Raw genomic sequence first — 15,123 nt, 5'->3', positions numbered from 1 at the left:
TTTGATTTAGTAGAGGTAGGTATTAGAAAATCATCTTGTCTCTAGGATTTGAATGAATATCAATGCCTTCTATCTTTACACTTCAATACTTTCTTTCTTGAAATTCTGTAATAAAATACTACTTAAAGAGATGTTTATTTTGAGTTCTAAGCAATTCCAGTCCAAGTTAACACTTTCAAGGGTGCATTAGTTTTTAAAAGACACTACGCTTCACATTTTCTTAAATCCTTCAGATTAGGATATGACCTTGCACTTAAGTCAACGTGCCCACTTTTGAAAGACTTAATGTCCAGGAGCTGCACACTTGGGGCCTGTGGTTCTGCCTCTGGTCTGAACATTGCTTGGAAACATTTTGAGCATTTTAAGAAGATGCTTACACTCCCCAGTTCCTCTTTCCCTCAGCTGACCTGCCCTGGGGGGTGTTTTGGTTTCCTTCATTCACACCTGTTGAGAACCCGGGCTGCTGCATTCCTGAGGTCTCATTTCTGGCCAATCTCGCTGGCACAGGTTTTGATCATCTGTGACCCGTCTTCATCTTTCTCTGCTTCCCTCCCTTGAGATACAGTGATGTGCCTGGTTCTTGTCTCCCCACACGGTTTCCGGTTTTCCTTCACCTTGACCTCATCTGCCCTGGTTGCCCCTTGGGCTTGTTTTGATCTGTGATAAGGATCTTGCTTTTCACTCCCAGCACCACTTGGGCCCCAGCTTCTAGCTTCCAGGTTAGGACCCTTCCTAGACTGGCTCTCCAGCCTCTCTCAGGAGCCCTAGTCCTGGTGCCTCACCCAGCCCAAAGCCCCATGTTGTAATTCATCCAACATTAGTTTTAAGGTGCCCCTTGTCATCATCACAATCTCAACATTAGTTTTGACAGAACTGGTGGGTTTAGAGACTGAAGAATTTAAGTGTGCTAATATTGCACCACAATGCGATGGACATTTCCTGGGTTACTTCATCAAATAAAATGTTTTTTGAAGTTTAATAAGAAAAGGGCTCATATGAATTACTGAAGAAATATTTTTATAGCACGTCTCTAGATATACTGCAAAATACTAATATCTAACTGTTCATTAAAATGCTTAAGTCAGTGAGATAAAAGAAAATGAAAGATCAGCTGCTCACCTCTGCAATGACTCTTTGCTCCTTACATGAGAATGGACAGGCAATAACAATTTGGTACATTTCATTTTCGAATAACTAGTCCCAATTCTACAGTTTCCATTTCTTCCCTTTCACTACAATGTGCCTTTAGTTCCTTACAAAAAAAAGTTTCTTTTATTTCCTCCAATTATTCTCTCCCCACTCCCGTTTTTTGTGTTTTTTTTTAAACCATCTTTATTGGAGTATAATTGCTTTACACTGGTGTGTTAGTTTCTGCTTTATAACAAAGTGAATCAGCTATACATATACATATATCCCCATATCTCCTCCCTCTTGCATCTCCTTCCCACTCTCCCTATCCCACCCCTCCAGGCGGTCACAAAGCACCGAGCTGATCTCCCTGTGCTATGTGGCTGCTTCCCACTAGCTATCTGTTTTACGTTTGGTAGTGTATATATGTCCATGCCACTCTCTCACTTCATCCCAGCTTACACCTCCCCCTCCCGTTTTTTTAAATTTCAAAATCTTACTCCTCTTCTCCCAAATGAATTTACCAAGTTCTTAAGGAGTCCTTTCCCTTGGAGGTCCACAGTCTCTATGGCTGGCTTTTTTTTTCTTTTTTTTTCTTTAATACTGGAGTACAGTTGTAACAATGTTGTGTTAGTTTCAGGTGTACCTCAAAGTGATTCAGTTACACATATACATGCATCTATTCTTTTTCAAATTCTTTTCCCATTTAGGTTATTACAGAATATTGAGTAGAGTTCCCTGTGCTATACAGTAGGTCCTTGTTGATTATCTGTTTTATATATGGTAGTGTGTATATGTCAATCCCAAACTCCCAATTTATCCCTCCCCCCACCTTTCTCCTTTGGTAACCATAAGTTTGTTTTCTAAGTCTGTGAGTCTGTTTCTGTTTTGTAAATAAGTTCATTTGTATCATCTTTCTTTTTAGGGTTAGCCTTGAAAGAAAGCCTCTCTTTGTTCCTTTGGGCCAGGGGTGGGGGTGGGGGGGCGGAGAGATAGGGGTGGAGCTGCAAGGTAACTGCAGTGAAGTTTGGCTCAGACATGCGCTGACCATGAGCTTTCTGTCTGACCATGAGCTTTATTGTCTCTTTATTGTCTCTTTCAGTGGTGTATCTGTCTCCAGTGGACAGCATGGCCATGCCACTTGGCAAATATTCAATATTTCTTGACCAACCTAATCCTATTTTCTTTGGAAGCTGAGTCCACTGAATCTAGAAGTTGCAAAATAGCAACCTGGGGTAATATTTCAACCGGTAGACAGGACGGACTCCTTTGGCTTGCAGAGTGTTTGTAATTTTTTAAAATGCCTTTAGAGATGGGAAGGTTCTGTCAAGTTCCACATTCCCCATCCCTCCCTCTCGTCTTACTCCAAGCCTGCTTCTCTCATTTCAGGGACCTCCCTGTCATCACGGCTCCCTGTTTCCTCTGTTAAAACGTAGACTATACTTAGACTATATCCCAGGGATGGAATGGTGAAAGGTTTCCTCTTCTTGTGGAAGACTCTTCCACCCTAATAGGGATGCTTAATGCCTCGCCTCTAACATACAACAACATGCTTCTTAGAATGAGTAGATGTTTTCAGTAAGATTTAAAAGGCTCCTCTGTTACAATATGTGCTTTAAACTAGAAGGGAAAAGTTCTCAATGCGTGTGACTCCTACTTGACGTAACCATAAAATTGATTTTTTTTCCTTTTTGTCACTCTTCACATCATCTGGGACATAGTTTGACAAACAATTCCAAATCCTACAGATTCATTCACTACACAGGTATCTAGTGCCCATATGTTTGATATTGTTCCTGCTCTCATACGCCCCTCCTATCTGACAAGGTTTCTTAAGAATCATACATATATAAAAAAGTATCTGCAATTAAGATTTTATTTCATTCATGTCAGGTATAACAAGTGCAACTTGAATGTACAAATTCTGAACAAAAAAGGAGAAAAGAACTAACAACAAAAAACTTTTTTTAAAGCAGATTTATGCAAAGAAATGAAGTGGGGGGGGTCATGGGCCCTGTTTTACCTTGAATTATGACAAAAGCAAAGGACCACTCATAGACTTCCAATGCAGGGGGGAATATCAAGGGAATCCTACATGAGAAAAAATGAAAGCAACTAAGGAAAGAGGTGGACCTTTCCCCAGAATTCAGACAACATGCTACAAACTTACTTTCTACTTTTAAAATAGTTCTTAAATAAATATCCAATCCTGGAATTAAAAGTTACATACATAGGCTGATAAAATAATTTACCTTTTGCGTTGGAGATGCATTCTTGCAGAAGTAACACTACCAGCTATCAGTTTATAGGTCATCAAGGGCTTTCATTTAAAGTGCATCTGTATGCTTCTATACTGAGGAGAAAAGAGTCTCTCCAAAACAGAGCTCCTTGAATAACTGCTCTGGGAAGGTCGCCTCCCTCATCTGTGAGCATTTAGAATCTTTGTGTTGACTGGCGCTGCTCCCTCAAATCTTGCCTCTTGGGTAAAATCTATACACTCTCTCCAGCCAATCCTAAAAAAAACCTTTGGGTTTGGAGGACACTGCAAGGTCTGAGACAGAGCTCTTTCCAGGTTAGTGTTTATGTCAATAGAATGAGCCCTTCATCTCTGAAGAGCACCACAGTTATTTCAGTGACAATTAGAAGCTCAAGATCATCTCATAAATAGTTCAAGATCATACAAACAGCCCCCCAATATAACTGCATATTCCTTTGATATCACTGGAGTCCTGTAAACACACAGGGCACCACGATGTATGAGACTGATGTCATTCAAATACATCACCTAATTTATTTATGTTTATATATTTTATTTTTCAATTCCATTATTTATATACATGTTTTTGGTAATTAAGTCAAGATGCTGGTGAAAAGTAATCTGTTTAACATTTCATAATTGCGTGCAAAAGTAAAAACACTGATTTAAAGAAAGGTAATTTTTACAACTATTCAGCCCCAACAAATTATGACAAGCAGTTAGGCAATATCATGACTTGCAAAGTTATACTTAGCATAATGTTGCAATTCAAAATATGGCACAGAATTAACAAGACAGATAACAGTCCCACTGGCTAAAGTTAGCCAGGTTTTCACAAATTTGGTTTAAGTTGAAGTTTGATTATATAAAAAGGTTCCTGAAAGTGTTGAAAAAGAAACAGTGTACATGAAAGAGAATTCAACAATGTTTACAAAATGCCAAAAGTTCTTACTCTGCCCTCCCCCACCCCCGCTTTTTCCATAAATAATTAATGAAGTCCCCCTTCCCTCCCACCCCCCAGCCTCAAAAAGATTTACAAAGATAAATTTAGCTCAGTGAACAGAACCGAAAGACGACTGTTGTACTGTTGTTAGACAGTACCTGGTTAAAAGCTCAAGCACTTTCGTAAGAATTCGTATATATTGTCTCTTAAGGAATATAAATAATCTGACAGCATTGCTCTTTAGAGTTTTGGAGACTTCTCGCTTAGGAGTTACTGCTGTCTTTGTGCTTTGAGTAAAACATGAGCTTTAAAGCAGAAAGCTGATGGTGCTCAAAATTCACCATCTTCAAAGTTCATTGTGGGAGTTCTTCTCTGCGGCTTTGAACATCAGGATAGAATTGAAAATTTTGAGGGCAGGGCCCAACTTAATGCTCATAATTTTCACAATGTCTGTCTGGGTCATAAGCAGAAATGCTTCTCCATCAATTTGCTAAAATGGGAGGAAAAACACAAAAGATTGTGAGTTAATCGGATGTAGGGTTATGGGACATATTCAAGGTTCAATTATCAGCTCTCTTCTACACAGTAACACTAAAACGGCACAGACGGGCAGTTCATGTGTACAAACAACAGTTCCTCATAAGTGGATCTTTCTTATCTACAACAACACCCCCAAATGTGGACTGGGAACAAAGTCAAGTTCATTCATCTGAAGAACCAGCTCATAGGAAAGTGGAAGGTGCTCGTATCTTTCTGTGATTATTCTGACGTAGGCGCTGAGTCAAGAATAATTTGGGAAAATCCAGGGTGCCTCAAATCCAGTCCTTATCAGGGCAGGTTTTAAAATGAGAGATGAGAATAAGTACATAAATACTTGTGGATAAACAAAGGAATTCAGGCAAACACATCGGCTACATGCCTTCCACCACGAAGAAAAGAAAATCAGTGATAACATTCATTTTTAGAGTAGCCACAGTTATTTTTCAAATACAGAAGAAAAGGAATTACTGACAACCAACAATGGCAACCACCAGTATAGCTGAAGGAATGTAAGCCTGGTGGGAAGAGGTGTGCACTCTAGGCTGGTTCTTCTACTACTTGGGTAACGGTGAGAAGCATCCTTCCTCTCTCTGGGTCCCTTCTAAGACTAAAAGTCTACATTTCTACAGAATAGGATACTATGAGGTTCAGATACAACTCTGTGAAGATGATGTCTGGTTCAGTGGGTAGAGCAAAGGAGTAGTCGTCTTTTTGTATGATTTTCAGCTCTTGGGGAGTCCGCCATCTTAAAAAAATTAATTCACTTCTCTTTCAGTCTTCTCATTTTGTACAAAAAGTAAAATACACGTCTGCTCTCTGCCTTGGAGGACATTAGAAACCTTGACAGCAGTGTACTATTAGGGGCTGAACTGTGTTCCTCCCAAATGCCTATGTTGGAGTGCTAACCTCCAATAACCTTAGAATGTGACCTTATTTGGAAACAGGGTCACTGCAGATGTAATTAGTTAAGATGAGGTCATACTAGAGTAGGGTGGGTCCCTAATCCAAGATGACTGGTGTTCTTATAAAAAGGGGAAATTGTGACACAGACACACACAGAAGACAACAAGAGAACACCATCTGCAAGCCACAAAGAGAGGCCTGGAGCAGCTCCTTTCCTCACAGACCTTGAAGGAAGCTACTTGCCAACGCCATCGTTTCTTGTGTTCAGATTTCTAGCCTCCAGAATTGGGAGGCATTACATTTCTGCTGTTCAAGCCACTGGTTTACGGTATTTTGTTACAGCAGCCCTAGCAAACAAATACTACTATAAATTCTGTCAGCAGTTCACTAAATAAAGCCTAATATAATTAAGTTGCCCTTTCTTGAAATTTTCCTCTTTGCTCTAAAAATAAAAACCTGTAAATCTAAATTGCTTATGTGCTTAATCAGTAAGAACAAGAGTCATCTTATACAACTTTAAGTAACAATCATGTGGAAAAGGTTTGCTAATTTTCAGCAAGGAAACACCCTGCTGTCATAAACTAGAAGTAAAGACACTGCAGTGTTAATTTCTAAGTGTAAGACAAGTTAAGTGGCAGCTATGAGAAATGTTCTATTGTTTTTTGGAAACATTTGCTTTGGTCTCATTTGCTTGTGCTGTGACAGGTCTCTGATAAACAAGTCCAAGCAGAGAGGCAGATCTACTAACACTTCACTCAACCCAGACAGACCTTGGTAGAATGAAGGGTCTGATAGAAGTCGTCTAAGACATTAACTAAAATGTCAACATACTGGGTTCCCAGGGAGCTCACTACAAAGAGTGAATGGTTTATTATAACCTTGGGCCCTACTGAGTCTTCTTCTGGGACTAAGTAAGAATTTAAAGTGACAGATGACTGATGAAAAGGAACATGCAGAGCTAACGAGGCTGGAGTCTAAAAGCTAGGAGTGGGATGAGAAGGATAAGTTTTGGTAGATTATTATTTTTAAAGCTAACCTGGGAAGAAAGAAGTCATCTTGAGGCTAGAGCCAAACTTTAGTATATGACATACAAGCTGCTCTGATGTGTAGCCATAAGGATAAGCCTCAACTGGAAAGAAGTAAATAATTTAAGGAAGTACTTTCTGAAAACAGTAATTACTGCAATGGATTGCTGCGTTTATTTTTGGTTTATGCTTTTGTAATATATATAAACTGGTCTAGCTCCGGAGATTAAGTATCTTGCTAAAGGCCCAAAACTCTGAAGGAGGATTTGGAACTTGGGGTTCTTGCCTTCCATTTCATTGCTCTTTCCACTGTGCGCTCATGGTTCTTTTCCAGTGTTGTAACTCTGCAAATCACAGCGATATGCTCTTTGAATGTCTTTCTCAGAGTGTAAAGGTATGAGTCTATTCATTCAACACAAACTTATTAAATACCCATTAGAGTCTACATATTATTCTTGGGCCTGGGCATATAGCTCAGACTAAAACAGATAAAAACAAAACTAAGCAAACAAATAAAAACTCCTTGTAGAGTTTACATTTTAGTAGTAGGAGACAGACTATAAGAAAAACCATAATAAGCAAATTAATTAGTAACTAATTCTAAAAGGTGATTAGTGGTATGAAAAAACTGCGAGTCGGGGAGATGAGTGGACAGTAGGGCCAGGATGGATGTGTGGTGGCAGGTGGCAGATTGAAGGAGGATAGTCAGGATAGGATATTGAGAAGTGGAGTAAGCTACGTGAGCACCTAGAGGAAGAGCATCCCAGGCAGAGGGGGGAGCCAGAGTGTACCTGGATAATCTGAGGAATGGCAAGGAGGTCTGTGTGTGGAACAGTGCAAGCAGGGGACAGAGTGGATGAAGAGGTCAGGCGGTGAGAGAGGTGATGGGGTGTCAGACTGTCGCCCTTGTGAGGCTCTTGGCTTTTGCTCTGATTTAACTACCGGAAAGACCTGAACAGAGGAGTGACATGATTTGACTTTATCTTGTAGCAGAATCAGCCCAGCTATGCTGGAAATAAATTACAGAGGAGCAGGGACTTCCCTGGTGGTGCAGTGCTAATGCAGGGGACACGGGTTCGAGCCCTGGTCTGGGAAGATCTCACATGCTGCGGAGCAACTAAGCCCGTGCGCCACAACTACTGAGCCTGCGCTCTAGAGCCCAAGAGCCACAACTACTGAGCCTGTGCTCTAGAGCCCGCGAGCCACAACTACTGAGCCCGTGCGCCACAACTACTGAGCCTGCACTCTAGAGCCCAAGAGCCACAACTACTAAGCCTGCGCTCTAGAGCCTACGAGTCACAACTACTGAAGCCCACATGCCTAGAGCCCATGCTCCGCAACAAGAGAAGCCACTGCAATGAGAAGCCCGCGCACCGCAACAAAGAGTTGCCCCCGCTCGCCACAACCAGAGAAAGCCCTCGCGCAGCAACGAAGACCCAACACAGCCAAAAATAAAATAAATAAATAAAATACTATTTTAAAAAAAGATTACAGAGGAGCAGAAATAGAAGCGGGGAGCCCGGCTAGGAGGTTATTGCTTTAATCCAGGCAGGAGAGGATGGCAGCTCTGACCACACGTAGCGGTGGAGCGGGGAGAGGGAGCTGGGACTCCTAAATGCTTTCAAAACACATCCAATAGGGTTTTCAACAGATTAAATGCGGAGTATGTAAGAGAAGGAGTCATCTGGGATGGTTTCAAATAATAGCCCACACCTGCACTTTGCCTTTTAGAGATGACTTACAAGACTTTAGCTAGATTTGTTTTCTCATTTTCACCTAGGACTCAAAACCCACGCCTGCTGACCTGGTGAGACATGTGAGAGCAAGGATCATGTCCTATTATCTCTGAATTAACCCTCTTACTAGAGCATTACATGGAGTATCATACAAATGGTAGGAATTTAACAAGATTTCACAGGGTGAATGAATAGTGGAATGAACACATGAATGATACATGTTGACAGAGAACATTCATCGCCTCATTCTTCAAAAGAAGGCTCTGTCTTTGAGGATATTAGGTGCCTGGGGAGTGTCTCCAAAGATAATATGAAGAAAAAAGTTATTCAAAGAAATAACATATCATTTGAATTTGAATCTTACTTAACCTAAATAACAGAGCAAATCTATATGGATTGGCTAGATATCAACAGAAGCAAAAGTAGAATTTATAAAATAGATGTGCTAGAAATTTATTTTTAAAATTGTTTCATCATTTTCAAAGGTAATGTTACTACATGGCTCTTTCAAAGAAAGAGCAACAGCTCCCTGCAGGAATCTAAGTCTGCTCAGGGATCGAAAATCGACTGAGAGTAACCCACAAAGACACCTGGGACCTGGGCTTTAAGAAACTCAAAATCTGAATAACTGCAAATTCTTTAATTTGACCTTCAACTAGAAAGACAGAACATTTCTGAAAGTAAGACCATAAATCAGAAAAGGGCTGATGACAATCAGATCCTTGTGCATTTTAACAGGCACCCACATAAAGCATAAATGATACCTAACAGTATAATGACATTGGCGACCGGCGGCTCAATTCTTGGCTGTGCTGACACTCTTGCACTCTTGCACACTCTTGCACACTCTTAACTGAAAGTGTGCTATTTGAACAGTGGAGGCTAAGCATAGGAGCAAACAAGGTATCTTACAGCTGCAGACAGCAGATGCTGGACAAAGCCTTCTGAGACGACTTAGTCCTCATTGTACCTTCTGAGATCAGGGTGATAACTGACTGGTCTGCTTGGAGGAGATGACAGGCAAGTGGCTTATTTTTAAAGGTCTCTAGTGAAAAGAGTCTCCTGCTTCTAGTGTAGTTAGAAGTAGAATTCCTTTTTGTCCTAATGCTCACTAGAGGTGGTATCATTATTAATCATCCCTTATAATTGAAGTTTTGGACAGGCAGATGAAAACAACTAATAAAATCATCTTCCAACAGCAGACGGTAATAGATGTAATGAATATCAGTTAGAATAAATATCACTGAGAAATATATAAGATCTAAGGGACTGTTTTAGCAATAATGGTAATATTAACTATCAGCATCAAATGAAGTTAATTTTGGTGTTAAAATGATGTTTGAAAATAAAATAATGGGAACTAATTTTACTTTGTTAAAAATGAAACGTTGCTTCTTTCTTGCGTTGGTTTCTTTCTGTGCTATACACTATATAAATGCATGTTTTTAAGTTTTGTGTTTGTTTTGTTAAATAATGAGCTTAGTGCTACTGCTGTGGGGCATCAATAAAATGGCATAATTTCCTTTGCATCTAATTTTATACAAACACAATTTTATACAACTGATTAATGCTGCTTGTTAGACAACTCGATATCACTTTGTCAGTTTCAACATAACCCGTCTCTTCCTTCCTCTGCCAATTTAGAACATTTCACCATTCACTGCCATTCAGTGCTTTGTCCCCCCTTAAGTAACATACTGCAATTTAGTGGAATACTTACTTCGTCTTTAAATACCTTTCCATGTTCTTCACATCCAGGTAAGCTCTGTATGAACTCTGACACCTGTTAAAAATATGATTAAAATTCCAGTTTAAAAAAAGAAGCTGGGGGCTTCCCTGGTGGCACAGTGGTTGAGAGTCCACCTGCCGATGCAGGGGACACGGGTTCGTGCCCCGGTCTGGGAAGATCCCACATGCCGCAGAGCGGCTGGGCCCGTGAGCCATGGCCGCTGAGCCTGCGCGTCCGGAGCCTGTGCTCCGCAACGGGAGAGGCCACAACAGTGAGAGGCCCGCGTACCGCCAAAAAAAAAAAAAAAAAAAGAAGCCAGAATCTAAATGCTACAGGTTCAAAATATTTAACCTATACTTTCATTGTTTCTCTCAGAATAATTTCTTCTCTTTCAGAAAAAAAAAAGACTAAATCCCACATGCATTCATGTTGCCCTCTCCTTAAGCCAGTACTCCTACGTCTGGCCCCTGACAGACCAAGAAAATAAAATATACCTCATCTGTGCTCCATTTGGAAACTTTACTGGCAGGGATGCCAGCTACAGTTGGGAGAAGTTTGCTCTGCTGCTCCCAACGCAAGGGCAGACATGGAATTGGGGACTTAAAGGACAGAAAGACCGCCGACCGCCGCTGTGCCTGCTGTACGCTGGGTTCTTCCCGGGCACCTGGTTGACAGAAACAATCAGGAATTCACTCTCTGAAAAGCAGCCAAAAAAGCCCCCAATGCCATGTGTAGCCCCCAAACAATGAGTAGCATGGAAGCAAGGTAAAGCATTGGTTCAACATTACATTCATTGAATAATTACACTCTCGTTCATCTTTACTGAAAGTCACCATAAGAAACAACCTGAAGTTCAACCGACACGTTTGCCACATCACCCATCACTGAAGACATGCATCATCACACCATTCAACGTTCCCTCTTTAATGCTTCAGATAAGAAATCTGCCCCCGAGCTTTAGTGACAAGGAAAATAACTCTCACCCTACGAAATTATATTTGGTTCCCTTTTGGCTTTGCATGTCCTAAAAGTAAGAGCCAAGTTGCAGGCTCAAGTCCAGCCGCTGTGTTTACCCTGCAGTTACCATACCTGTTCTCTCCTTTTACTTCAGCCCTGTTCTGTTCTTCCAATTTCTATTTACTAATCACATCGATTTTTCAAATAGCCAACTTATATTTTTTGAAAGGGGATATGAAATTATTGAAATAAAGATAAAATAGCATAAAGGCAAATGCTTTTGTCATTCTTCACTTGTGAAGATCAAAGTTAAAACTACAGAATATTCTATCTATCTGCCAGTTCTTCTGAATCCAAACCTAGTTTACCTGCTGCTCTTCTAAAACAGCTGTTTTCTAGCCAATGTTTTTTTTTTTTCCTTGGGACTCCTGACTTAGAGTTTGTCCATCATTATCTCCGTAAGATCGGATCCTTTAGAACGGAAATCTTTTCTGAAAACTACTTACTCAAAGCCCATCAGAAGAAGGCACCTCCCCACACTTACTCTCCGCTCTGCCCACCAGCTCAGCTAAAAACTGAAGGTGGCAGCACACCTAGAACCCCCTCCAATCACACCCCATCCAGCAAGGAAACCACTTCCCTGACTTCGAACACCCTCGCTTCTTTTGCCCTGGTTCTGAACTGTAAGTTTGATGGAAACTTGGTATCTGGCTTCTTTCTCTCAATAGTGTCTGTGTGATTCATCCACATTGCTGTATGTAGTTGTAGCTCACCTGCTCTTTGCTGTGTGGTTTTTCACTGTTATGAATATTTCACAATTAATTTGGAGCTGATGGACATTTGAGTTGTTTTTAAGTTTTGGCTAAGACCGACAGTGTTGCTGTGCACGCTCTCGTACATATCTTTTCTTGAATATATGTATGCCTTTCTGTTGCATACATACTGAAGAGTGGGACTTTGTGGTTATGACGTTTGTGTACATTAAGTCTCAGCAAATTCCACCCGTTTTCCAAAACAGCTGTGTAGTACACACCTACTAACAGCATAAGTGTTCCAAATGCTCCATACATGTTCTTATCAGCATGTGGTATTGTCTATCTTGCTCACTGTAACCCTTTTGGTGCGGGTGTCATGGCATCATACTGTGGTTACAACCGCATTTGTCTGATGACAAAGTTGACAATCTTTTTGTAAGTTCATTGGTCATATGGAGAACCTCTTTTGTGAAGTACTTATCTATTTTATGCCCATTTTTCCATGAGGCCATCTTGCCTTTTTCTTAACTGATTTGTAGAAGTTATCTATATATATATATACTCTGGGTAAGAATCCTTTCTTGAAAATATGTATTACTTATATCTCCTCCCACTCTGTGTCTTCTTTTTACTCTCTTAAAAAGGTCTTTTGATAAACAGAAGTTCTTAATTGTAGTAAAATTTATTAATTTTTTCTTTTAGGGACAGTACTTTTGAAGAAATCTTTGCTCACCCCAAGGTCCTGAAGATAGCCTCCTCTGTTTTCCTCTGAACACTTTATGTTTTACCTTTCACGTTGAGGTCACAATCCATCTGAAATTTATTTTTGTTATGGTATGAGGTAAAGATCAATATTCATGGTTTTTTTCCACATGGATTTCTAATTGCCCAACCATGATTTAATGAAAAAGACCAACCATCCTTTCCCTGCTGTACTGCAGTGCCAGCTTAAAAATAAATCTAACTGTGTTTTCAAATATTCTCTTCTGTTCCACTGGTCTCTTCACACCGACCCACAGGCTTTAATTACTCTCATTTTATGAGTGTACTGATATCTGTGATCTAGGTCTTCTTCAAGACTCCTTGACTATCCTTACCCCTTTGCATTTCCAATTTTAGGATCTGCTTGTTAAAAAAAATGCTAGGATTTACATTGGGAAAACCACTGAATATACATCAATTCGGTGAGAGAGAACATCTTCACAATATCAAGCCTTTCAATTCAAGAACAAGGAATCTCTCTCCATTTCTTTGGATCTTAAAACACCCCTCTTCAATGTTTTGTCATTTTCATGTAGAGGTCTTGCATATCTTTTGTTAAATTTATTTTTGTGTGTCTGATGTTTTCTGTTGCTATTATAAGTGGAATAGTTTTTTAAAAACTACTTCCTACTGTTTTATTGTGGATCTTTGATAACTTTTCTCTTCAACTAGCCTAATGTAAATTTGAATTGCTCTGAATGTTAGAAAAGTCGCTATACTGAATTAAAAGAAAAAAAAATCTATCTTACTGGAGCTAACACCCACTGGTCCTTGCTCTACCTGAGTGAGCTCATATAGAAAACTGTGTCTGCTCCCCATGAAACCTTCCAATTCTTCAAATATTTTATAAAAAACCCTTCATGGTCCCTCTTTCCACATTTCATCCACCGAATCTCATATAATTGGTTTTAAGGTTTTAGGTCTTCATCCTATTTTACTGAAAATCTATTATGAGCCAAATATACAAACCTGTACCAGTTTGTTTTTATTCTTTTAAAATTGCCCAGAGTTCAAGAAAGCTTTGTTTTGCATAAATATGGGGTAACTTTAAAACATTCCTTAATCTCAGACAGTCCTAAGAGTTCAGCAATTATTTGCAACACATTATTTGTAAATCCTTCAGGAGATGGACTTATATGAAATGGTAAGAGTTCTAGTTCCACACTAGAGTAAAACAACACAGTCTACTTTGTAACTTGTATTTGGATTGCCTGCCACAGAGTGTCAGTTTTTTCCAAAGCCATACACTTTCTTCTATAACTATTTATGTTCTGTTGACACTTGGCACTGTTTCCTCCTTCACTGAAGCTCCATTCTATGGTCATTCTATTCCTGCTAAAGTTGTATTATTCACAGTTCATTTCTAATGCTCCTACATCATTATTCCTTAGAAAAATAACTGAGCTATTCTAAAGAAGTGACTAAAAACCCTAAAGCTCCTATATTTCTGGTGGCGTCTGCATGTCTTCGAAGCTGACATTACACATAGGCCTAGACTCATACACCACTCCAATACTAATACCAACTTTGCATCCTTCACCTTAAGACCCCCCTTCCTCTTGCTGATTCTTTCATGTTGACTGATGCCCAGTGTTATTTTCTGACGAATGGGGCAACTGTAGCATTTACCAACCACAGAATATGCCATCTCCTCAGAAGATGTTAGGTACACGCTCCCAATCCAAAAAGGATAAAGAAAACAACTTCATTTGAGTGGATATGTATTGGATCCCTTGAAATGCACAGAAATGTGACTCCAGGTTTCTATTTTAACATGTGATATAGACTAAAATAAACGCACAGAGACTCTGGCTCAAGTAGCTGGCTCAGTGCAAAGAGTAGGGAAGAGTAGGCTTGAATGTGTATAATGTGCTTTAGAAAACAAAGCTTTTTTATTCTGGAAGACATTTCTGCCAATAGCATTTTAAGAGGGTCAGATTTCTCACCACCCTCCTCTCAAATGATTTAGCTGCATGAAAAATAATATTTTTTAAGGAGTTCTATGTATTTTTTTGAAGTTTCCCAAGAAGAAAATTTACCCAAGGTATATGGTCAAACTTTTTCTCACTACTCCCACACCCTGACTCTCCTTCCTCCTGGGAGAGAACAGTAACTGAATAACTAGCCCCCCAGAACCACCCTTGACCAAGATAAGACCTTGGGAAAAGACACTCTGCAAAGGAGAGCAACAAGATACATGGAACCTGACTTCCTAATACTGTTGAGCACCATTAAATCCTGGAGCACCTACCCTTGAGCCTCCTCCATGTGAGAGAGAGATAGACTGCTTTTTCCTGATATAAACCACTTGTATGGGTTTTATGTCACACACACACACACACACACACACACACACACACACACACACCCTGCTAATCCTAATCACTA

The 15,123-nt window shown here is 40.0% G+C and overlaps 1 protein-coding gene across 7 annotated transcripts in view; it reads right to left on the bottom strand.

Annotated features, from left to right (window-relative positions):
* Positions 1-4,407: 4,407 nt before the first annotated feature.
* L3MBTL3 (L3MBTL histone methyl-lysine binding protein 3) overlaps positions 4,408-15,123 on the bottom strand; it is a 117,526-nt gene continuing 106,810 nt past the window's right edge. For all 7 annotated transcript variants that reach the window (XM_030853480.2, XM_060283714.2, XM_030853483.2 and 4 more), the window contains 3 exons: positions 10,756-10,925; positions 10,253-10,315; positions 4,408-4,818 (listed from right to left, as the gene is read on the bottom strand). In XM_030853480.2, coding sequence (XP_030709340.2) covers positions 4,675-4,818; positions 10,253-10,315; positions 10,756-10,925 — 377 coding nt within the window. In that variant the 3' untranslated portion in view covers positions 4,408-4,674. The remainder of the gene's footprint in view (positions 4,819-10,252; positions 10,316-10,755; positions 10,926-15,123) is intronic.

This window comes from Globicephala melas, chromosome 14 (assembly GCF_963455315.2).
Source record: "Globicephala melas chromosome 14, mGloMel1.2, whole genome shotgun sequence".
Taxonomy (NCBI): domain Eukaryota; kingdom Metazoa; phylum Chordata; class Mammalia; order Artiodactyla; family Delphinidae; genus Globicephala; species Globicephala melas.
The sequence above is the reverse complement of the archived record's forward strand: the minus strand, read 5'-3'. Positions and strand labels throughout refer to the sequence as shown.